Here is a 17,567-nt window from a genome sequence, read left to right as displayed (position 1 = left end):
GTTAATGAATAAAGCTATTCATTCTAGTGTGAAATAAATTATCAAAGATCCTAATAAAAACACAAAACTTGTGCAGAGAGCAATGACATTAAACATTTCCAGCTTGGAATTAGATTCTTTATCAATATTCTTCTTCTTTTTCTTCTTTTTGCCTTCAGTTTTTCGTAGAAATTCTTGCAATTCCTGTTCTTGCTTCTTATCTTCCTCTGCTTTTTTCCTCAAAATGAGTTGCAATTCTACAGCTGCAATGCTCTCTTTCTGCTCTAAGCATTCATCATCACATTCTAAATGATTACCATTCTTTGTTTGGTTGCAACATTGAATTTCTCTTTTTCTTCGTTTACAAGGACATCTTACAGTAATTTTCTTCTTGCAGTTTTCAATGGTAGAGCATAGTCCAGCATGACACAATAATGTACAGCGATGCCCACAAGATATCTACAAAGAAGAAACACTTTAAAAATATATTTATAGTGTCATCCACAAATTCATAGCACAATCCACTTTGTTGCACCTTGAGGTAAAAAACCAAATTTTAACTTTGGTTTAATGCTTGCATGTGCAACAAGATAACGAGATTGTAAAAATACTTTCAAAATATGTTATTTTGATATCAATCTAATAATAGGGGAGCCTATGATGCTAAATGTAGATTTACTTGAATGTCGTGGGGACCTATCAGATTTCGTGGTTTAGGTTATAAGAAGAAAAAGTTATATAATGTTCTTTTTAAGTGGTGGGGAAAGTGTTTACCGATATTCATAAATGCAAAAAAAAAAAAGTTATATAGACATACTCGAGCATGTTGGATATTCAGAGGGGATGTTAAGTGAACCTTAATCCGTTCAGGATGAAAGACGCAAATTTGCATCAGCGGCAGAGAACTGCTTCTCCCAACCGAAGGACACTCATTTGCACTTTGGTTTTGGAATGAAATGTTAACTATCAGAGTTACTTATCCATGATCCTTTCAAATGATTGGTCTCAAACAACTATTTCTCACTCTCTGATGTCAGAATAGGGTTCATCAAGTGTCTGTGTTTTATTGGATTTTGTGAAAGAAAATATAAACATGTGCTAGCAAATGAAAGGGAAACCCATACTCATTTTGGATTGGTTGTTTCTAGTTTCGATTGAAAATGTTCTTTCATGGGAGATATTCTAACAAGAGGTTTTACTTTTAGATTTATTTGTATAGCCATGATGAACACGTTATCTTTCTGAGGAGGAAATATTTAAATTTGACTGATTCATCTATGAAACTTTTGGGTGACAATGAAAACTATAATTATTGGAGTTCTTCATACAGTAGTTACTTTCCAAAATCATACGCTGAAAAAGAAGGCAAAGAACTTAGACAAAGACGTGTAGTTTGCTCAAAGGACAATAAAAAACATAACACTACCTATGAGTGAAATGCACATTGATCCTTGCTTTGAAATTTTTCACGTGGCTTTAAAATGTTGTTACAATATACTTGAAGTATTTTTCCTGTTTCGTACAATATATATTATTTTTGTTTTAATTTTTAAAATATATTTTTATTGTTAAATATAAATTTGCATCAAATTTTTTGTTATGATTGAAATTACGATATATTTTATCATATCTTTGGTTTCATTTTTACCTAAAGTATACATTTTAGCCATTATTATGTAATGTGTACTTTCCAAAATTACATATTAGGCTCAGCGGGAGAAATTGCCCTGGCCTGTATGCAATCTGCGTGTAACAGCTGCCGTCCCGAACAGGTTAAAAAGGCCACCATTCAAAAGACTGTTGCTTTTAAAGTGATGTAGCAAATTTTTAAAAATGCAAAAGAAAAATTGTCTTCTTGAAAGTCGAACACATCGGATTTCAGAAGGCTCAGCTTGATGCCCAGTCATGGTAGCCTAAAATCTGACGATTATTCAGAGGGGTATTATTAATCTGACTGCTAAAAAAAAAAAAAAAAACTCGTGCGTCATACCTATTAACTAATCAAGTATTCTGTTTCAGCTGCCTAGTCACCCGCCACCTCTCTATGGTCAAGCTTTAACAGGACCGTAGCTTTGTTATCAGCTGTAATTGCTTGCTGTGCATGTGCACGGTCTGAACTTAATAGAAGATTTTTATTACTTTGGCTTGTAGAAATTGGCAGATTATATTTTCTTAGTGATTCCTCATTTTTTTTTCTTTAAAAAAAATCAACCACATTTGAGAATGTCAAGACTTTTTTTTTGCAACTTTGTAACCTTACGTCATGTTCAGTTTGTCGAATTTTCCAAATGCACTTTTTAGCTCATAATTAACCACCTTATCTAATGCGCTTCAATAAATCTGGTGATAATTTTTTTTTACTAATCTAACAGGCTGTCCTAGAGGTATCTACCAACAAAAGGGGCCAACATTTGGTGTAAGTACTTGACAGGATGTAAGGTATCTCCCCTGTTTATCTGACGCGTACAAGTAAAAATCCCCAAAAATACCTTGGGCTCCCCTACTATAATGCTTTCAATTGAATCCTTAATAGTGTTAAATAATTTCAAACTAAATATATTTTTGAACATTTAAAGTTTCAATTGATATGTGTTCACAATACACATTAAATTCTCTTTTGCATTATTTCCTCAATTTGTTCAATATGTTGGGTAATAAGATTAATGGTGACTGAATTACGTTAGTTCATGTCTAGAGGACTATTTTTGGGAAAGATATTTTTTAAATATAAGTTTTCTATGTTCTAACTAAAAGATATTCAATTTATAAAAAAATAATTCCATTTTGCGGCCAAGTCTGGAACCAATAAACCACAACAAAGGAGGGTTGGAAATATTGTTTACGAATTGGATTTACACTAAAGCTCAGAAGCATCCTCATTTATTTTATAAACATTTTAGAAAGTCTAAAAATTGTATTACCTGCTTTGGACATCTATTGGAGCAAGACAGCAATGAGCTTTTCTCTTCGTTATCTGCATCATTCCAACTAGAACACTCTGAATAGACTACATTTATACCACAATGGCATTTCATTTTTAACTGCTGTTTACACGGAAGGCAATCTCCTGGATGACAAGGACGTAAACAAGGATGAGAGCAACCAGGTTTTCTTGGTTTACTGCAACCTTCTGAACAGGCCTCACACTCTTCACTTTGCTATTTGAAATTAAAATAATAAAAGAATATTAGGTAGTATGTATGAGAACAAATAGAATTAGCAGGAAATTATGCGTATACAGAAAAGTCACATGAGAAGAAAATCAATATGTCACAGGAGAGAACAAATAAAGATATTACTGCTGTGTGGTTTTCAATAGTATAAACCTTTTCTTGCAGGGGTCAATCCAGAATTTTTTACAGGGTTCCTTTCTTGTGAAAAGTCAGATAATTTTATGAAAATTCAGATTTTTTTTGTGAAAAATAAATGATTTTAAAATTTATAATTATAGTAATGCATTTGGAATGGGGGGGGGTAGATCACGGCACATTGTGCTATTGGAATTTTTAGGTAGGTGTTTTTGACGAATTTATCGTTTCCCGTAGAGAATATAAATCTTAATGGTTTTCATAGTATTTTTTTTGGAGGGGGGGGGGGGGTCTCTTTTGGCAATGGGCACCCAATGGGGGGGGGGATCATGACTCCTGAAGAGCATAGTATTTTGTTTAGAGCTTTTGAATTTTATGATTTCAGTGAAAATGAATTATTTATTTCTCTCTTAAAGTATAATAAACTATAGAGATGCGAAAAGTCAGATTCCTATAGTGATTGCAGTTTTCATAGTGAAAGCATGAAAAGCATAAAACCAGCAGCATTTTCAATCAAGGAAATAGCCAAAAGTTACAGGGAGCTATATAGGGACTGTAAGGAGGCTGGGAAAAGTAATGCAACACTGTGTTTTGAAAAATACAGCTGCACAAGATGTGATGCATGCATGGGATTGGATTGTCATTGTGGTAACGAGCCATTCCCAAATTCTCTAATTAAAATTTGCCAAACAATACTTTTTAGCATTCCAAGGTCCTCTTCTAGTTCCTTCAGAGTGAAATGATCAATTTCAACTTTCACACACTCGACATTATACGATGTTGTTGCCGTTGAAGATAGATACGAAAAAGGATAATCGTCAACAGATGTGCATTTATTTTTAAGCCGCTTATACCACTCTTTTGCAAAAACACTTTTCTTCGAAGGCCTTTAGAAACATTTCAAAATTCCGCACAACTTTTACCAAGATTATAACAACAATTTTTGCTGCTCAGTTCATTCGTCATGTTTAGCAATGAACAAAATTTGACAAATGTAGAAAAGACAAATATATGCTACGCCGGAACTAAGGCGTCTAATGAGAAACGATACCCGAGGAAAAGGTCAGGAGTTACTGGTTTTGTCTGTACCTAATAAGAGTTGCCCAAGTTTTGTGGTGTGGAACTATGCATGTCAGTCGGATAGTTTTGGGTCAGACCTCATATATACCATTGTCATACCATAGGACAGGTACACCTTTTTTCCTTCTATTTTAGTAATTTTCAAGAACTGTCAAGCCATATTTAAGGATTAAAAATATAGTCAAATCTCCATACATCAAACTTCTACATATCAAAATTTTAATTTTATCCAACTTTTAGTAAATCTTCATGTTGAAAAACTTTCTACATATCAAAAAAATCTCAATGTATCAAAATTATTTTTGTAGGACCTTTTGCTTGGGTAAAGACTGTTTGCTTCACAAAAATTTAAGTCTGGAGAAAAAGAAAGCTCAGTGACATAGACAGCTCATACAGGAGCAAGGGGGGGGGGGGGAGCAACTGTACCCTCACTTTCAAAAGTAAAGGTGCCTCAAACCCTCACTTTTCAGTTTTTTTTTTGTAAATTTTCAAGGAATAAATAATACTCTTAGTTATTAAAGCCCAATAGAAAAGCATATGGGGAAGCAACTGCCTATCCCCTTGCCCCCTCACTTCCAAAAGTAAAGGGGCCCTTTTTAAAGTTAAAAACTAATGATTGATTGAAAAATCATTTTTTATAGGATGGATTGATTTACTTCATGAAATTAAAATTTCAAAATAAATAGACATTTCTCATATTTTATAAAAATGGAACTTTGAATTGGAAGGGAAAGTCTATGGTGGCAATCGGTCACGATTTTTGAGGCCATATTCCATCTTTTAAAAAGTCATATAATCCGAAATGTTAAAAGTCCTTAATATAGTCCAATTCTACAAATAATAATAATAAATAGCTTCAGGTGTCCTGCCCCCTCACCCCACACATTTCTTTTGACCCCAACTTTTTTGGTGCACCAACCGCCTATGCTTAATGATTGTCACTACAAACCCCACAAGTCAGTCAATTGAGGGTAAAGGGTGCACAAACCAATGGAGAAATTTATGAATTCTTGACCAAACAACCAAGTTGTTTTCAATTTTATGCTGCTACTCATTTTGAAAAAAAAGAAAAAATAAAGCTCTTCCTTTTTTTTCTGATAGTTGTTCTTCATTCCTGAATCTACTAAGTTTCAGTGAAAATCTAAAAATTTCCATACCATTGAAAATTGAAATGTTCGAGGTGATTCAAATATTACACCCAGGATTTAAGTTAGCAAAAAATGTTTCTGATGAAGTTTTTAGAGGATTCAATAAATGCAAACATTTTTTGGTGAACTTTTTTTAAAACTGGCGACCCAAGAAGACTTTTATAGTGTTTTTTTTTTCTTTTTATAGAATGAAACTATGATGTTTGTAAACTATGTCTGTTACTGTTACTAAAAAATTAACTAAAAGTAAAAGTATTAAACAATTTTTCTTATTAATTTTTTTTTAAATAACCAACTTTCTTCCAATATAACTCTCAAATGAGTTAGAAATAGAGTTTTGTATAAAAATTTAGATTTAAGGTTTTTGAAGTAATTACAATAAAATTGAGTTTGCGTCTATTAATTGAAGTTTCTGTATATCCAAGTTTTTGTCTGCAAGATACTACTTTGATCTATGGAGGTCTAACTGTATTCAAAACTCAAAAGTTAGCAAAATTTTCCAGACTTTTTTCTTCTGTCTATAAAAATCAGACATTTTTAGGTGAGTCTCTGTCCTTTATAAGTGAGTTGCTGAGAAGCATTTCTTTCTTGACAGTTGCTCCCAAAAGATAGCACTCCCTTTTTATTTATATTTTTTGTAAATTTTCAAGGAATAAATAATACTCTTAGTTATTAAAGCCCAATAGAAAGCACATAGGGGAGCAACTGCCACCCCACTGCCAAAAGTAAAGGGACCTTTTCAAAGTTAAAAATTAATGAGATTAAAAAACACATATTCTAACATATATTTAGTTTTATTTACGAAAATAAAAAGTAAAAATTTCAAAAAAAAAAAAAAAAGAACTATACTCATGTTATTTCATCAGGATGAAACTTTGGATTGAGAGGGGGAAGTCAACGGTGGCTATCCGTCTTGATTTTTGATGCCATATTCCATATTTTACAGATCATTTATTCAGTGATGTTAAAATCCAATAATACAGTTGAACGTTGTTAAACTGCCACCCTCTTAGTTCGCCAAGAAAGAGGATGAAAAAAACCTGTATAGGAATGTAATACGAAGTTCCCTCCTTAAACCGCCACCCTGCCAGATTTTTGACGGAAAGAGCATTCTTTGCTGCGATATTTCTGTTTAAACCACCATCTTGAGAAACCAGGTCAAATAATTCAAACTTGGAGATAAACCATTTAGGAAAGGGAATATCCATGACAAGGCACAATGGTAGAAAATGAAATGTCACATACACCAACCACCAATGCCCCATAAAAAAGCACCAAAATTAGCCACTAGGTAATCAGGCAAAGGAGTTTCTCTTTCTCTTTTTTTTCAGTTTAATCCACTCCTGCTGCATTCAGTACCTAAGGAGCATTGACTCCAACCTCTAAAGGGATTTTTAACTTGACCTTATCGGCTTTCCCATCCCTTTTAACGATTTCATTTTGACATTTCACTACTCAGCAATGGAAACATTCATTCTTTACCACTTTTTCTGTTCTGGTCGGGGAGGGGGGGTTGAGTCTTAACCTGTGTAATTTACACTGTGATGTAGACTTCAGCAAACGATAGTTTGCATCATGCTACATTGTGTTCGCAAGCTTCGTTCTGGTAAGGTGTCAAAAGCGATCTTAAAACATGGAGGAAAAAAGTCACTTTGGGCCCGTCACTAAGGTTGGCCGTTTAACAAGATTCGACTGTATAGCCCAATTTCACAAAAATGAAAAAGAAAAAAAAATCAGTTGCAGAGGCATCACCCCTTAACCCCACAATTCTGTTGACTCTTCACTTTTGCGATGAAGCAGCCACCTATGTCTAACTTTCTGAAGCTGCTGTTTACATTGTTTTTTTCCCCTCAGCTTTAAAGAAAATTTTTATCCTGTTACACGATAATTTTCTTATTTGTTGTATCATAAAAATGTCAATTAAATTAATGTAATTCATATTGCTATGCAGCCTATTTGAAGAAAAGTATCAGTTTATCGATTATTGTCTCAGTATTTGTATAAAAAGACTTAAAAGTTCTTGCACAGACATGAAGTTAACACACAACCATATAGTTAAAGAGGGAGAACATACTTTCAAACCCTCAATGATGGAAAAAGGAGTCTTAAAATGGTATATTAACGGTTTCACCCAGGGTTGGCGTATAAACATTACTTCAGTGCGGAAAGCTGGGTCAACGGATGGTTGAATCCTGCTGCTTAAAAGCGGCCATAGAGGAGTTTATGATTCTTAGCCAAATTTGGTGCATATTGGTGGTCAAGATAGACATGTGATTAACTTTTAAGGTCTCACTGTGTTCTAAAAATATTAAAAATCTGTAGTGATTTAAGTCATAAACAAAAACTTGTGTTTTAAATCTATTGCTAAAAAGAATATAACTATAGGAAAGATTAAGGGGGGGGGGGGTGGAACAAGCTTTAGCCTAGAAAAATATGCTAACCTGGTAGTTTTACTTAAGCAAATCATGCAAAAGTACAACCACATAAGGAAAAATCAAATACCATTAAAGAGTTTGGATTACAACTGACTGTATGACATTCTAATTTACAAATATGGTTTCCACAAAATAATTTCCTCCCACAAGGTCTTCCACAAGATGTTGGACGTGCTTCATAACAAGCCATATTTCGAACCTAGAAATTAAAAAATTATTCAATGTAACTCACTTGGTCACAAAAATTTAAGTATTTCAAACACACCAGCTTGCATGATGTTGGCAAAATTACATCACCATAGGCATTTAAATTTCAATGTTGAACTCTTACAGCTTGTGATACAATGCTTAAGGATGATAAGCATGTGCATTATTGGAGACAAAACATTACATTGGTTCCTCGCAAAATTAGAATGAAATATTATTCAATACATGTAGCATAAAGCTATTGCATGTAAGTACCTTTCAGTAAAATCAAAACTTAAATTTTAGGAGGACACAAATCTAGCAAAAGGATGTCAATTTGATTTTGAGGAATGGAGGGTAGAGCTGTGCATTGCAAATCCAGTCTCATTCTAACTGAACAAAATACTTTAACCTATGGTATAACTGTACCGTGTCACTCGCACAACCAAGATGCAGACACATCTTAGTGGTATATCAGCATCATGAATATGAATCATGGGTGCAAATTTGGTGATGTGTTTAAGACGGAAAATATTTTCAGCTCCCCCCCCCCCCTGCCCGCATGCAGGCTTAAGGAAAAATTTATGTGTATTAATGTTGTAGATTTTACAATGCCAGGTTTGGAATCTGTTTTTTCGATTTAAATTTTAAGCCTTTAAATTGTAATATTTAAGCGTTTTGACATCATAATTAGAAAAAATCTAAAATCCAGCAATAAGTGGAGAGGGGGGGGGGGGGGGTCTGGGGGACTCTCCCCAGAAAATTTTCAAATAGAAGTCCAAAAAACGCTATGGTAGGCCATTTTGGTAAAGTTTTGGGAAAGGAGGGGTTCAGGAACTCTTACATCAATTATTTCAAACTGATAGTCCCAAAATAACAATATTGGACAGCTTTCAAAAATATTAGAGAAAGGGAGGGGGGGGGTGCTCTGGGCTCTCCCAGAAATCGATGTTTTAAAAATGAAATTGTACTCCATCTTTCATAACGTTTAAAAGCTTTTTGAATACATTATGGAAGGGATGGAGTTCAGGAACCCTCCTTCGGCAATATTTCGAAATTGAATTTCCAAAAATGCAATTTTAGACGATGTTGGATAATGTTAGGGGTAAAAGCGTTCGCAGCGCCGCACCATTAGTTTTTGCCGATCGTAAACATTTTTATTGCAGCAATAAAATCTCTTAGGACATAAGGTTTTAACTTTTGCAACATAAATCAGTTCTGATCGGAATGTCCTACATAAGGTAGCGCCAACAAACCAGAAATGAAGGAAAGGTGGGGGAAGGGTATGGCCGACTAATGATAATGAATTGGCACCATTCCCCCACACAGTCTTCATTTGAAAAAGAATTCTTTTATAAGATAGCAGGTGTTGAAATTTGCAATAAAAAATCGCTTCAGTGAAGTAGATATATTTTTTAAACAAGGTATCCTTTCCAATATTCCTTTAAATTTTCAGCATCAAAACATTTTCTGAAGAGAACTCCCGAAATCCTTCCTCTGAGTTCACCACAAATGTCCTAAATTTCAATTTTTAAGGCTTCAGTTTCTAAATTGTTTTTTAGGAATAGTACCCCTCTTACCTATAAACATGACTTATGACAGCCTAAAAGTTTTAATACTTTAATTTTGGAAACTTTTTGAAAGAACCTTCCTACACCTTTCCCCCTTAAGTCATCCAAAGATAGCCCAAAACAAAGCTCTTAAAATTTCAGAAACGAAAATATTAAAACTTATTGAGAGAAAGCCTTCGAATTCCCTCTTCTTAAGTCTTTTAAAGTTTACCTAAAACTGAGTTCTGAATACTTCAGCTTTGAATATTTTTTGGGAAAGGGGAACCCCGAACCCCCAAGACAGTCTAAAGTTGCTCTTTTAAGACTCCAGTGTCGGAATTTCGCCTAAAGAGAGCCCCTTCCCTACCTCTTGACATTCCCAAAGACAGCTTAAAAGTTTTAAGACTTCAATTGCAAACACTTTTCGGGAGAGGGTCCCAAATGCCATTTCACTCAAGTCCATTTAATTATAGCCTCAAATAGTTTTTAAAACATCAGCTACAAAACATTTTCATGTTAAAACACCAAAACCATCTCTCATAAATTCACCAAAGATTGCCTAAATTAGTGTTTTTAAGACTCCAAATTTTTTATTTTTTTTAAAACCTCCCCCTCCCCCCTTTTACATCATTAAAGACAGACTAATAAGTTTTAAGAGTTTGCAGAGGAGAAATATCAAACTACTTCTAGCTTCAAAAATGGCTTTCAATACAGTTTTTTGATAGTTTATACTGTAACCCCTTAAGTAACACCTCCCCCCCCCCTCTTAGATTGTCCAAGATATCAGCTTTTTAAAACCTCAGTATCGTGGGTTAATTTGCGAACTGATTACCCTCTTTGCAAGAGCAGCGTTTTTTCGCAAATTCGTGTTGCTGTTATTTTTCTCCTTTTCTTTCTCTCCCCCTCCCCTCCTCCCATATTTTACATTCTAGCGATTGTTAGATTCAATGACATTGGAATTTAGTGATTCCTAAAGTCTTTGTCAAAAATGCAGGAACGGTTGCTCATCGGTGTTTCCAACCAGCTTGAGATTTCTTCTCGATATTTCCAAAATTCCCATTTTCATTGAAATATTCAAAATAACTGATAGTTTCCGTTTTACCTGGTATGTGGACGCCCTTTGATATGGCGAAAACATTTCATCTTGTCAGCAATCACTCTCAATCGGTGATTCAGATTCAGCTCTTTAAGACATTTTAAGAGTGTACATAATTTTCATTTATGCGTGTAAAGTTTGCAAAAAAAAAAACCGCAAATGAAAAAAACGAAAGAATGATCGAAAATAGCATGAGAAAAGGCTAAATTTTCAATTAGAGCCAATTATTTCGAAAAAAACAGGGAGAATAGCGAGTAACTCATTGGTCTGCAATGCAGTGAGTTGGAAATAACAGAGCTATACCTAAAAAAAGTCAAACGGCGCGAGTCGAAAAGCCACTCCTCCAAAAGCACGTTGCAAACAAAACAAGCCCATGGCGGAAAACCGAGAAAATATCGATGTAAATTCGTGGTTATGGAACGGTCCAGTAATTAAAGCTCATTTTCCAAACACTCAATTTCTCTTTTTTAAGTAAAAACTGAAAGAAAGGCATCGAATTTCTTTCCGTCCCGACCTCCGTCTCGGAAATTTGTCCAAGACAGAAATCCGTCCTGAGACAGAAGGTCTTGCACCCATGATATGAATTCCTTAGTATAAGAAATTTTTTTTACAAAGAGTGTTTTTTTCAATTAATATCAGGAGTAACACAATTGCTAAAATTAATTTAACATTTTAATCACAAACAGGCAAAGCATAAAAACTATGAAAAGCAGCACACATCAATTTTACAACAGAAAACTTAATATTGATAATTAATTTAATTTAAAATAAAAAAGGGGTGTGAAACAACAAATAATAATGCTCAAGATCAGAGGCTTAATTTATACAGAAGATGGGAAGAAGCCCTGTCTTCACAATGTATTTTCATGCGCTAATAGCCTGAATTTCATCCATAAGGTTATATAAAAAAAAGATTTGCAGGAGTTCAGCTCCTGTGAGCTTTTACACAAACTAAGCCCAGCTCAAGATTAAAAACATCAAATTTATATGACATATATTCAATCAACTCATTAACAAAGATTTAATATAACGTTAGCCTACGTTCACAAGTCACTCTCACATAGAGAACCAGAAACTCATTTAATTATCTGAGGCTAAAATATTTAAAAAAAAAAGAGAGAGGAAAGACTAACAGAACTCATAAGTTGTCTAGCCCCAATGGAGGTAAGAAGCAACAAAAATGAAAATAAGAGTCTACAAGAGGGTTCAATAGTTTTTATGTAACAGTGTGAACAGTCAAATAAGCCACTTGGGCCTCACTTTGAATTTTCACTAATCTAGATAAAACTGTATAACCTTTTTCAGTCACAGCTCATTTTCATTAAAAGACATCCTTAGAACATTTCAATTATAAACATGTTATTCTTTTTATTGAAATAGAAGCATTTCATTCTAAATTCATTTTGGGAGAAAAAATATTTAGCATATACACAGAACGTAGCGAAAGCATACGTAATTAAAATAAAAAATAAACTTACTTCATGTCCTCCGAGGCAAGTTACTGGCACTGATACTAGACAAGGAGGGCAAGGCTTGCACACTAACTCTAATTTGTATGAGTTAAGCAAATCCCATGGTCCTAGCTTTTTCTAAAGATTAATAAAAGAGCATACATAAATGTTAGTTTGAATAATCTTATAGTATAAGAATTTTTGTCCAGAACTAACAAGCCTACTTTTCCGTTCACCAATTCTGATTTTCTAACATAAGGTAAATCTCTCCTTCAACTGAATAACAATGCACATTATTTGAAACATACACAACCTGAGACAATTTCTTGAAAGTGGAATGTCATGAAAAAAAAAATGAGTACATTGTATAAAAATGATAAGATATTCATTCTTTAAAACATCAAAACTCTTATATTTTAATAAAATGAAGCTGATAAAAGGAAATTATGAGAATACTTTTTTATATTACAGGGCTGTCACTGGTGACTAAAAAAGTGACTATTTTGAAGCAAAAATGAAGATAAAAACGACTATTTTGCAATCAACGGTAAAAAGAAGCAGCTACAGTCGAGTCCCAACTCACGTGAGGGACGCGTTCTAAGACCCCTCGCGTTAGTCGAAATTTCGCGTTGTGAAAAAGGTAATGTGTAAAATTTTATAAACCTATCCAATTACTTTAGACACTTGTAAACACCACCTCAAACTATTAAAAACTATTTCTTAACCATACAGTACTGTTTCTTACATAAAAACTGATTTTTTATTTGTATTTTAAATTTAAAATAAACCCGTTTTTTTCAACATAAAATACTTCTACGATGCACAAAATCGATGATCAATAAGAAAGAAAGACGCAAAATAAACCAGTACGGTACGTACAGTATATAGTAAGAAAAACAAATGCACTATAGTTCTACTGTACAGTGAAACCAGTAATAATATTTGTAACTTTAAAAAGTGAAGATGATGATTTATGCTGTGCGATCAAACCGTTATTCTTGTATATTTTTAAACACACAATACAGTTACGTCACTAGTTCTTTTATAACGTTTCCATCTATGGCAATGCAACACCCCTCTTTCTGGTTTGTCAAATTCACAATACAAGAGCAGCTTCCACTTTCATATTTTTTGCATTTTGCTTAGATACTTCTTGGTGAACTTTTACGGACACTTTTAACTGTACATATGGACGATTCACTCATACCTCATTGTCGTCAAGTGCGGTGTGGAAACTTCTGCTTTCAGTGATGCTAAAGGGATGGAAGTGAATTCACGAGAAAAAAAAAATGTAGTCAATAACAAAGTCAATACTTAAACACCGCCATTCCCTTCCGAAATTTTTCGTGTTGTGGGCGAGGAATTCCCGTTTTGTCTAAAATTCTTTACTGGTGAAAAAAAAATCACGTTATAGCCATTTCGCATAAGTCGGATCGCGTTGTAGCGGGAGTCGACTGTATTTTAGTGAAAAGCAACTAAAATCATTAAAAAATTCTCATATTTTTCTTTCATAGGGAGGAAGGTTGAAAATTTGTATAAGTTGACTCCCTACTTTTGAATGCAATCAAGAAAGTTTTGCTGCTTTTTTTGAAAATGAGTATCTTTAAAACACAGAAAAGGAAATCGTTATGATTGGAAAGTTGTGATATTCATGTTTTTGTATGAAACAGTTTTGTTTTTGAGATTGCAATTTTTGTCGAGAGTCCATTTTTTTTTTGCTACGATTTTGGTTAACTATTTTCATTCCAAATGAATCTCAAAAAGTTTGCTTTTCTATTTCTTGTGTCCTTACTGCAATCATTTCTTAAAAATGAGAGTTGATTTATGTCATTCGAGAATCTAAATATTTTTACTACAATCTTAAATTAATGATCAGACAATATAAAAGTATAACAAAATGTGTTAGAATTTGCTCTTTATGTGTTTTTTTTAAAGGGTTGGACTAAAATCTACAAATTATTTTAGAGATTTTATTAAGGAAGACGTTTGGGAAATTTGTCTCATGTATGTTGACCCAGGCAACTTTGAACTTCAACCAATGTACTAAATTTGCTCTACACATACATTAGAATTTTTTTTTTTTTTGCTTTTTTTTTTTTTTTGGATTAGCTTACCAGCTTTTGTAGTTTCTTTTTCATTTTGAAGAAGTATTAAAGTGGTTGTTAGAGGTTTTGTTGGACCCCTGGCTGCAGGTGCTTCCCTCACTCCTCTCCCAAGAGTATTGCATAAATTTGTTCTTTTTTTTAAAGTTTATTTTTAACTGTTCAAAATTGAATGACATATTGTTCAAATAAAAAAATGAGAAATGAAAATGAGATAATGTTCCCTAAACCAAAAAAAAAAAAAAAAAAAACCCACATACACACTTTGTTCAAATCTAATTATATCTTTAAAAGTTATCTAGGTGGAAAGGGGTAGAAAAAGGAGTAGCTTGACGGGCCGATTTTCTAATCTTCATACTATACTTATAAACTTTTAATTTAGTTTTATTAATTCAATTATTTCAGACTTTTTTTAACCATTCTTTTACAACAAATTGAGTCTTTCATTATCATAGCTGCAAACCTCAAGATAAAAAAAATAGGACCACTGAAGGGAAAAAATAGGAGCAAGAAATCGTGGCCTGTGCTAAACCTTCCTTCTGTACCATAAGCTGCTATAAGTTTTATGCACCATTATAGTGCTTTTCTGAATTTCCATGTTTGATTTTCAACAAAACTACAGCCAAGATTAAAATAAAATTATTTTACAAAAAAAAAAAGCATCACTACGTAGCTACATATTGAAAAAAAAAAAAAAAAAAAACATTACTGTTTGATTTAATAAAACTTCAACCTTTTAAAATATTTTTTAATGCATATACATGTATTAAAAATACATTGCATAAGAACATATTGAAGAATAAAACACACAAGTACTTCTCATGCTTGGAAGTAAAGCTCTTATGTAACTTCATAGTAAAGCTCAATCCTCAGGAATTTTTCAAGTGGCCACTAGAAACCAAAATTTTAGTGGCCAACATTATCGCTAAGTTTTGAAATACGACAGAGGGGGGGGGAGTTTTTACAACTTTCATAAATAGATAAATGAATAAGACTTTGCACATTCTAAAAGAGTATTATCTAATACTTTTTTTACACACGGAAAATTTAAGTTAAAATAGGTTTCTGATCTTATTGGGAAAAAAAAAAAAGAATGAATAATTGAGAAGTTGGCAGGAAACGGCAGCTCAGATGAAATAGTTTCAGTTTAGAGAAAAGCCTCCAAGACAATGATGATCAAATACAGATAAAATTTCCCTTTACAAAAATAATAAATTTTAAAAAAAACATAATTTTTTGCATTTTATGTCATATTCAATCGTTTCTATTGAGATAAATATCCAATTCTGTTTTCGGAAACTTAGGCAATTATAGTCTCGTCTACTTCCATCTTGCGGATGACCAAACATGGCGACTACGCAAAAAATTAAGATAATAGATTTTTGAATTAGTTGCATAAAAGTAATTATAAATAATTAACAATCCTTAAAAACTATAATTTAGATGAAACAATCAGTTTTTAGTAAATTAGCGTCTAAGCCAATGAGGATAAAATAATATTCTGAAGAAAATTTTTTGCATATTTTGAGCAAATAATTAAGAATTTTCTGAAAAAAAAAAAGGCCCATTTTGAATTCCTTTCAATAGTTTGCATTGCAATAACATCTTATTCCATTTTTGGAAACTTGGCCGCTAAAAGAGACTTATGTACTTAAATTTCACAAAAGGACCAAATATGGCTACTAAGTCAAAAATTAGGATAGAAATGTTTGAATTTGTTGCATACAAATAACTTAAAATCCTCATGAAACTACAATTTAATTGAAAATATTTAGCCCAATAGCTTCCAAAGCAGTGAGGATAAGATGAAATTTTAAATAGTATAATTTTTTTTATTTTTCAAGAAAATTAAAAAAATTTTTTATAAAAAATGCAGCACATTTTACTTTATTTTAATTATTTCAGTTTAAAAAAAAAACACCCAAATTTGTTCTGTCTTCGAAAACTTAGGCACTTAGCATCGTCGACTTCCATCTTGTGAATGACCAAACATGGGGGCGATGTTTTACACGCAGCTGAAATGCTCGATCAAAAACCGATGTTCTCCGATCGTCGCTCTCCTCAGTGTTTATCCTGACACTAATGCTTCCAAAGCATCAAATTATCTTCTCTTTTGTTGAGTTTGTACATAATTCCTGCCTTCAAGGATAAGGAAATTTCTTTTGAAATCGAAAAGAAGTGAAGAAAAGTTGAAAAATCGGAGTTTTTTGGAATAAATCGGTTTTTTGGAGTACGGAATAAAAATCGGAGAAACTCCGGGAAAAATGGAGCACTTGGCAGCTATGCATTATTCTATTTTACTTTTACAAAAAAAGTTGGATAAAAATGACGTAAAGTTTTGGGTTGTTAGTTTTGTATACACAGATGATTGATTACTTTATGCTTCGTAATACTAAATAACAAGTTTTTCTTTTCATAGCTTCAAATTTACATGAATCAATTATGGCATGAAGAGAATTAAATGGCTGGTTTATGATTATGAAACAACTATAGTCAAAATTTTAAGCCATAATCATTCAATAGAAAAAATATTTTCAAAACATTTTCATGCATTGCATTTGGCCCCATAAAATTAAACAGAAAGAGCAATAGGAGATATGACATTTGCATAAACTCCCAGAAACCTACAAACTTGTTTTGATGCACAACCAAACAATTATTCTGACCAGGAAACCAAACATAGTGTAATAATGAAATTTTTTAAATAAGTAATAATCAAAAAGAATTGTTAAACATATTTTCTGACATTACTTGCCCTTGTCTCTTTCTTAATGAGATTTAAGGCTTTAAAGTTTGACAAAATTTTTAGAAAAGTCGCCAAACTTAACGATGTTTTGCAAGAAACTTAAGGTTCTGGACGCAGTGATTCAGAATATCAATATAAACAAAGCTACAGCACTGTTCAAGAATACACTTTTTTCTTCCTTTCCGGTTTAGAGCACTCGAATATTCCGACTTGATAAGCCCGCTTGTTTCATGTCTGGGTTATTGCTAACTTGGCCACCTTCATTTCAAATACCTTTGCAATTTTGTTTTTCTCAGGAGATTGTTATATTTTGAGGCAACAATTTTCTATGCTCCAATTTTATTTTTTTATTTTTGGTTCGGTATAGTGGTGGGCAATGTCGTTCTTTTTCATGAGCCGCTAATCAGAGGATAGTTCATTCATGTGATCCGTTCATTCAACTCATTCATTTGAACGACTTTGTTCATTTGAAAAAAGTGGCAAGTG

At 32.9% G+C, this 17,567-nt stretch overlaps 1 protein-coding gene across 2 annotated transcripts in view; it reads right to left on the bottom strand.

Annotated features, from left to right (window-relative positions):
• The window catches only part of LOC129218643 (NF-X1-type zinc finger protein NFXL1-like), a 168,312-nt gene continuing 150,745 nt past the window's right edge, over window positions 1-17,567 (bottom strand). For both annotated transcript variants that reach the window (XM_054852960.1, XM_054852958.1), the window contains exons 13-16: window positions 12,261-12,371; window positions 8,018-8,149; window positions 2,901-3,137; window positions 1-438 (exon numbers count right to left, since the gene is read on the bottom strand). In XM_054852960.1, the coding sequence (XP_054708935.1) occupies window positions 19-438; window positions 2,901-3,137; window positions 8,018-8,149; window positions 12,261-12,371 (900 nt within the window). In that variant the 3' untranslated portion in view covers window positions 1-18. The remainder of the gene's footprint in view (window positions 439-2,900; window positions 3,138-8,017; window positions 8,150-12,260; window positions 12,372-17,567) is intronic.

The sequence above is a fragment of the Uloborus diversus genome, chromosome 3 (assembly GCF_026930045.1).
Source record: "Uloborus diversus isolate 005 chromosome 3, Udiv.v.3.1, whole genome shotgun sequence".
Lineage (NCBI taxonomy): Eukaryota > Metazoa > Arthropoda > Arachnida > Araneae > Uloboridae > Uloborus > Uloborus diversus.
The sequence above is the reverse complement of the archived record's forward strand: the minus strand, read 5'-3'. Positions and strand labels throughout refer to the sequence as shown.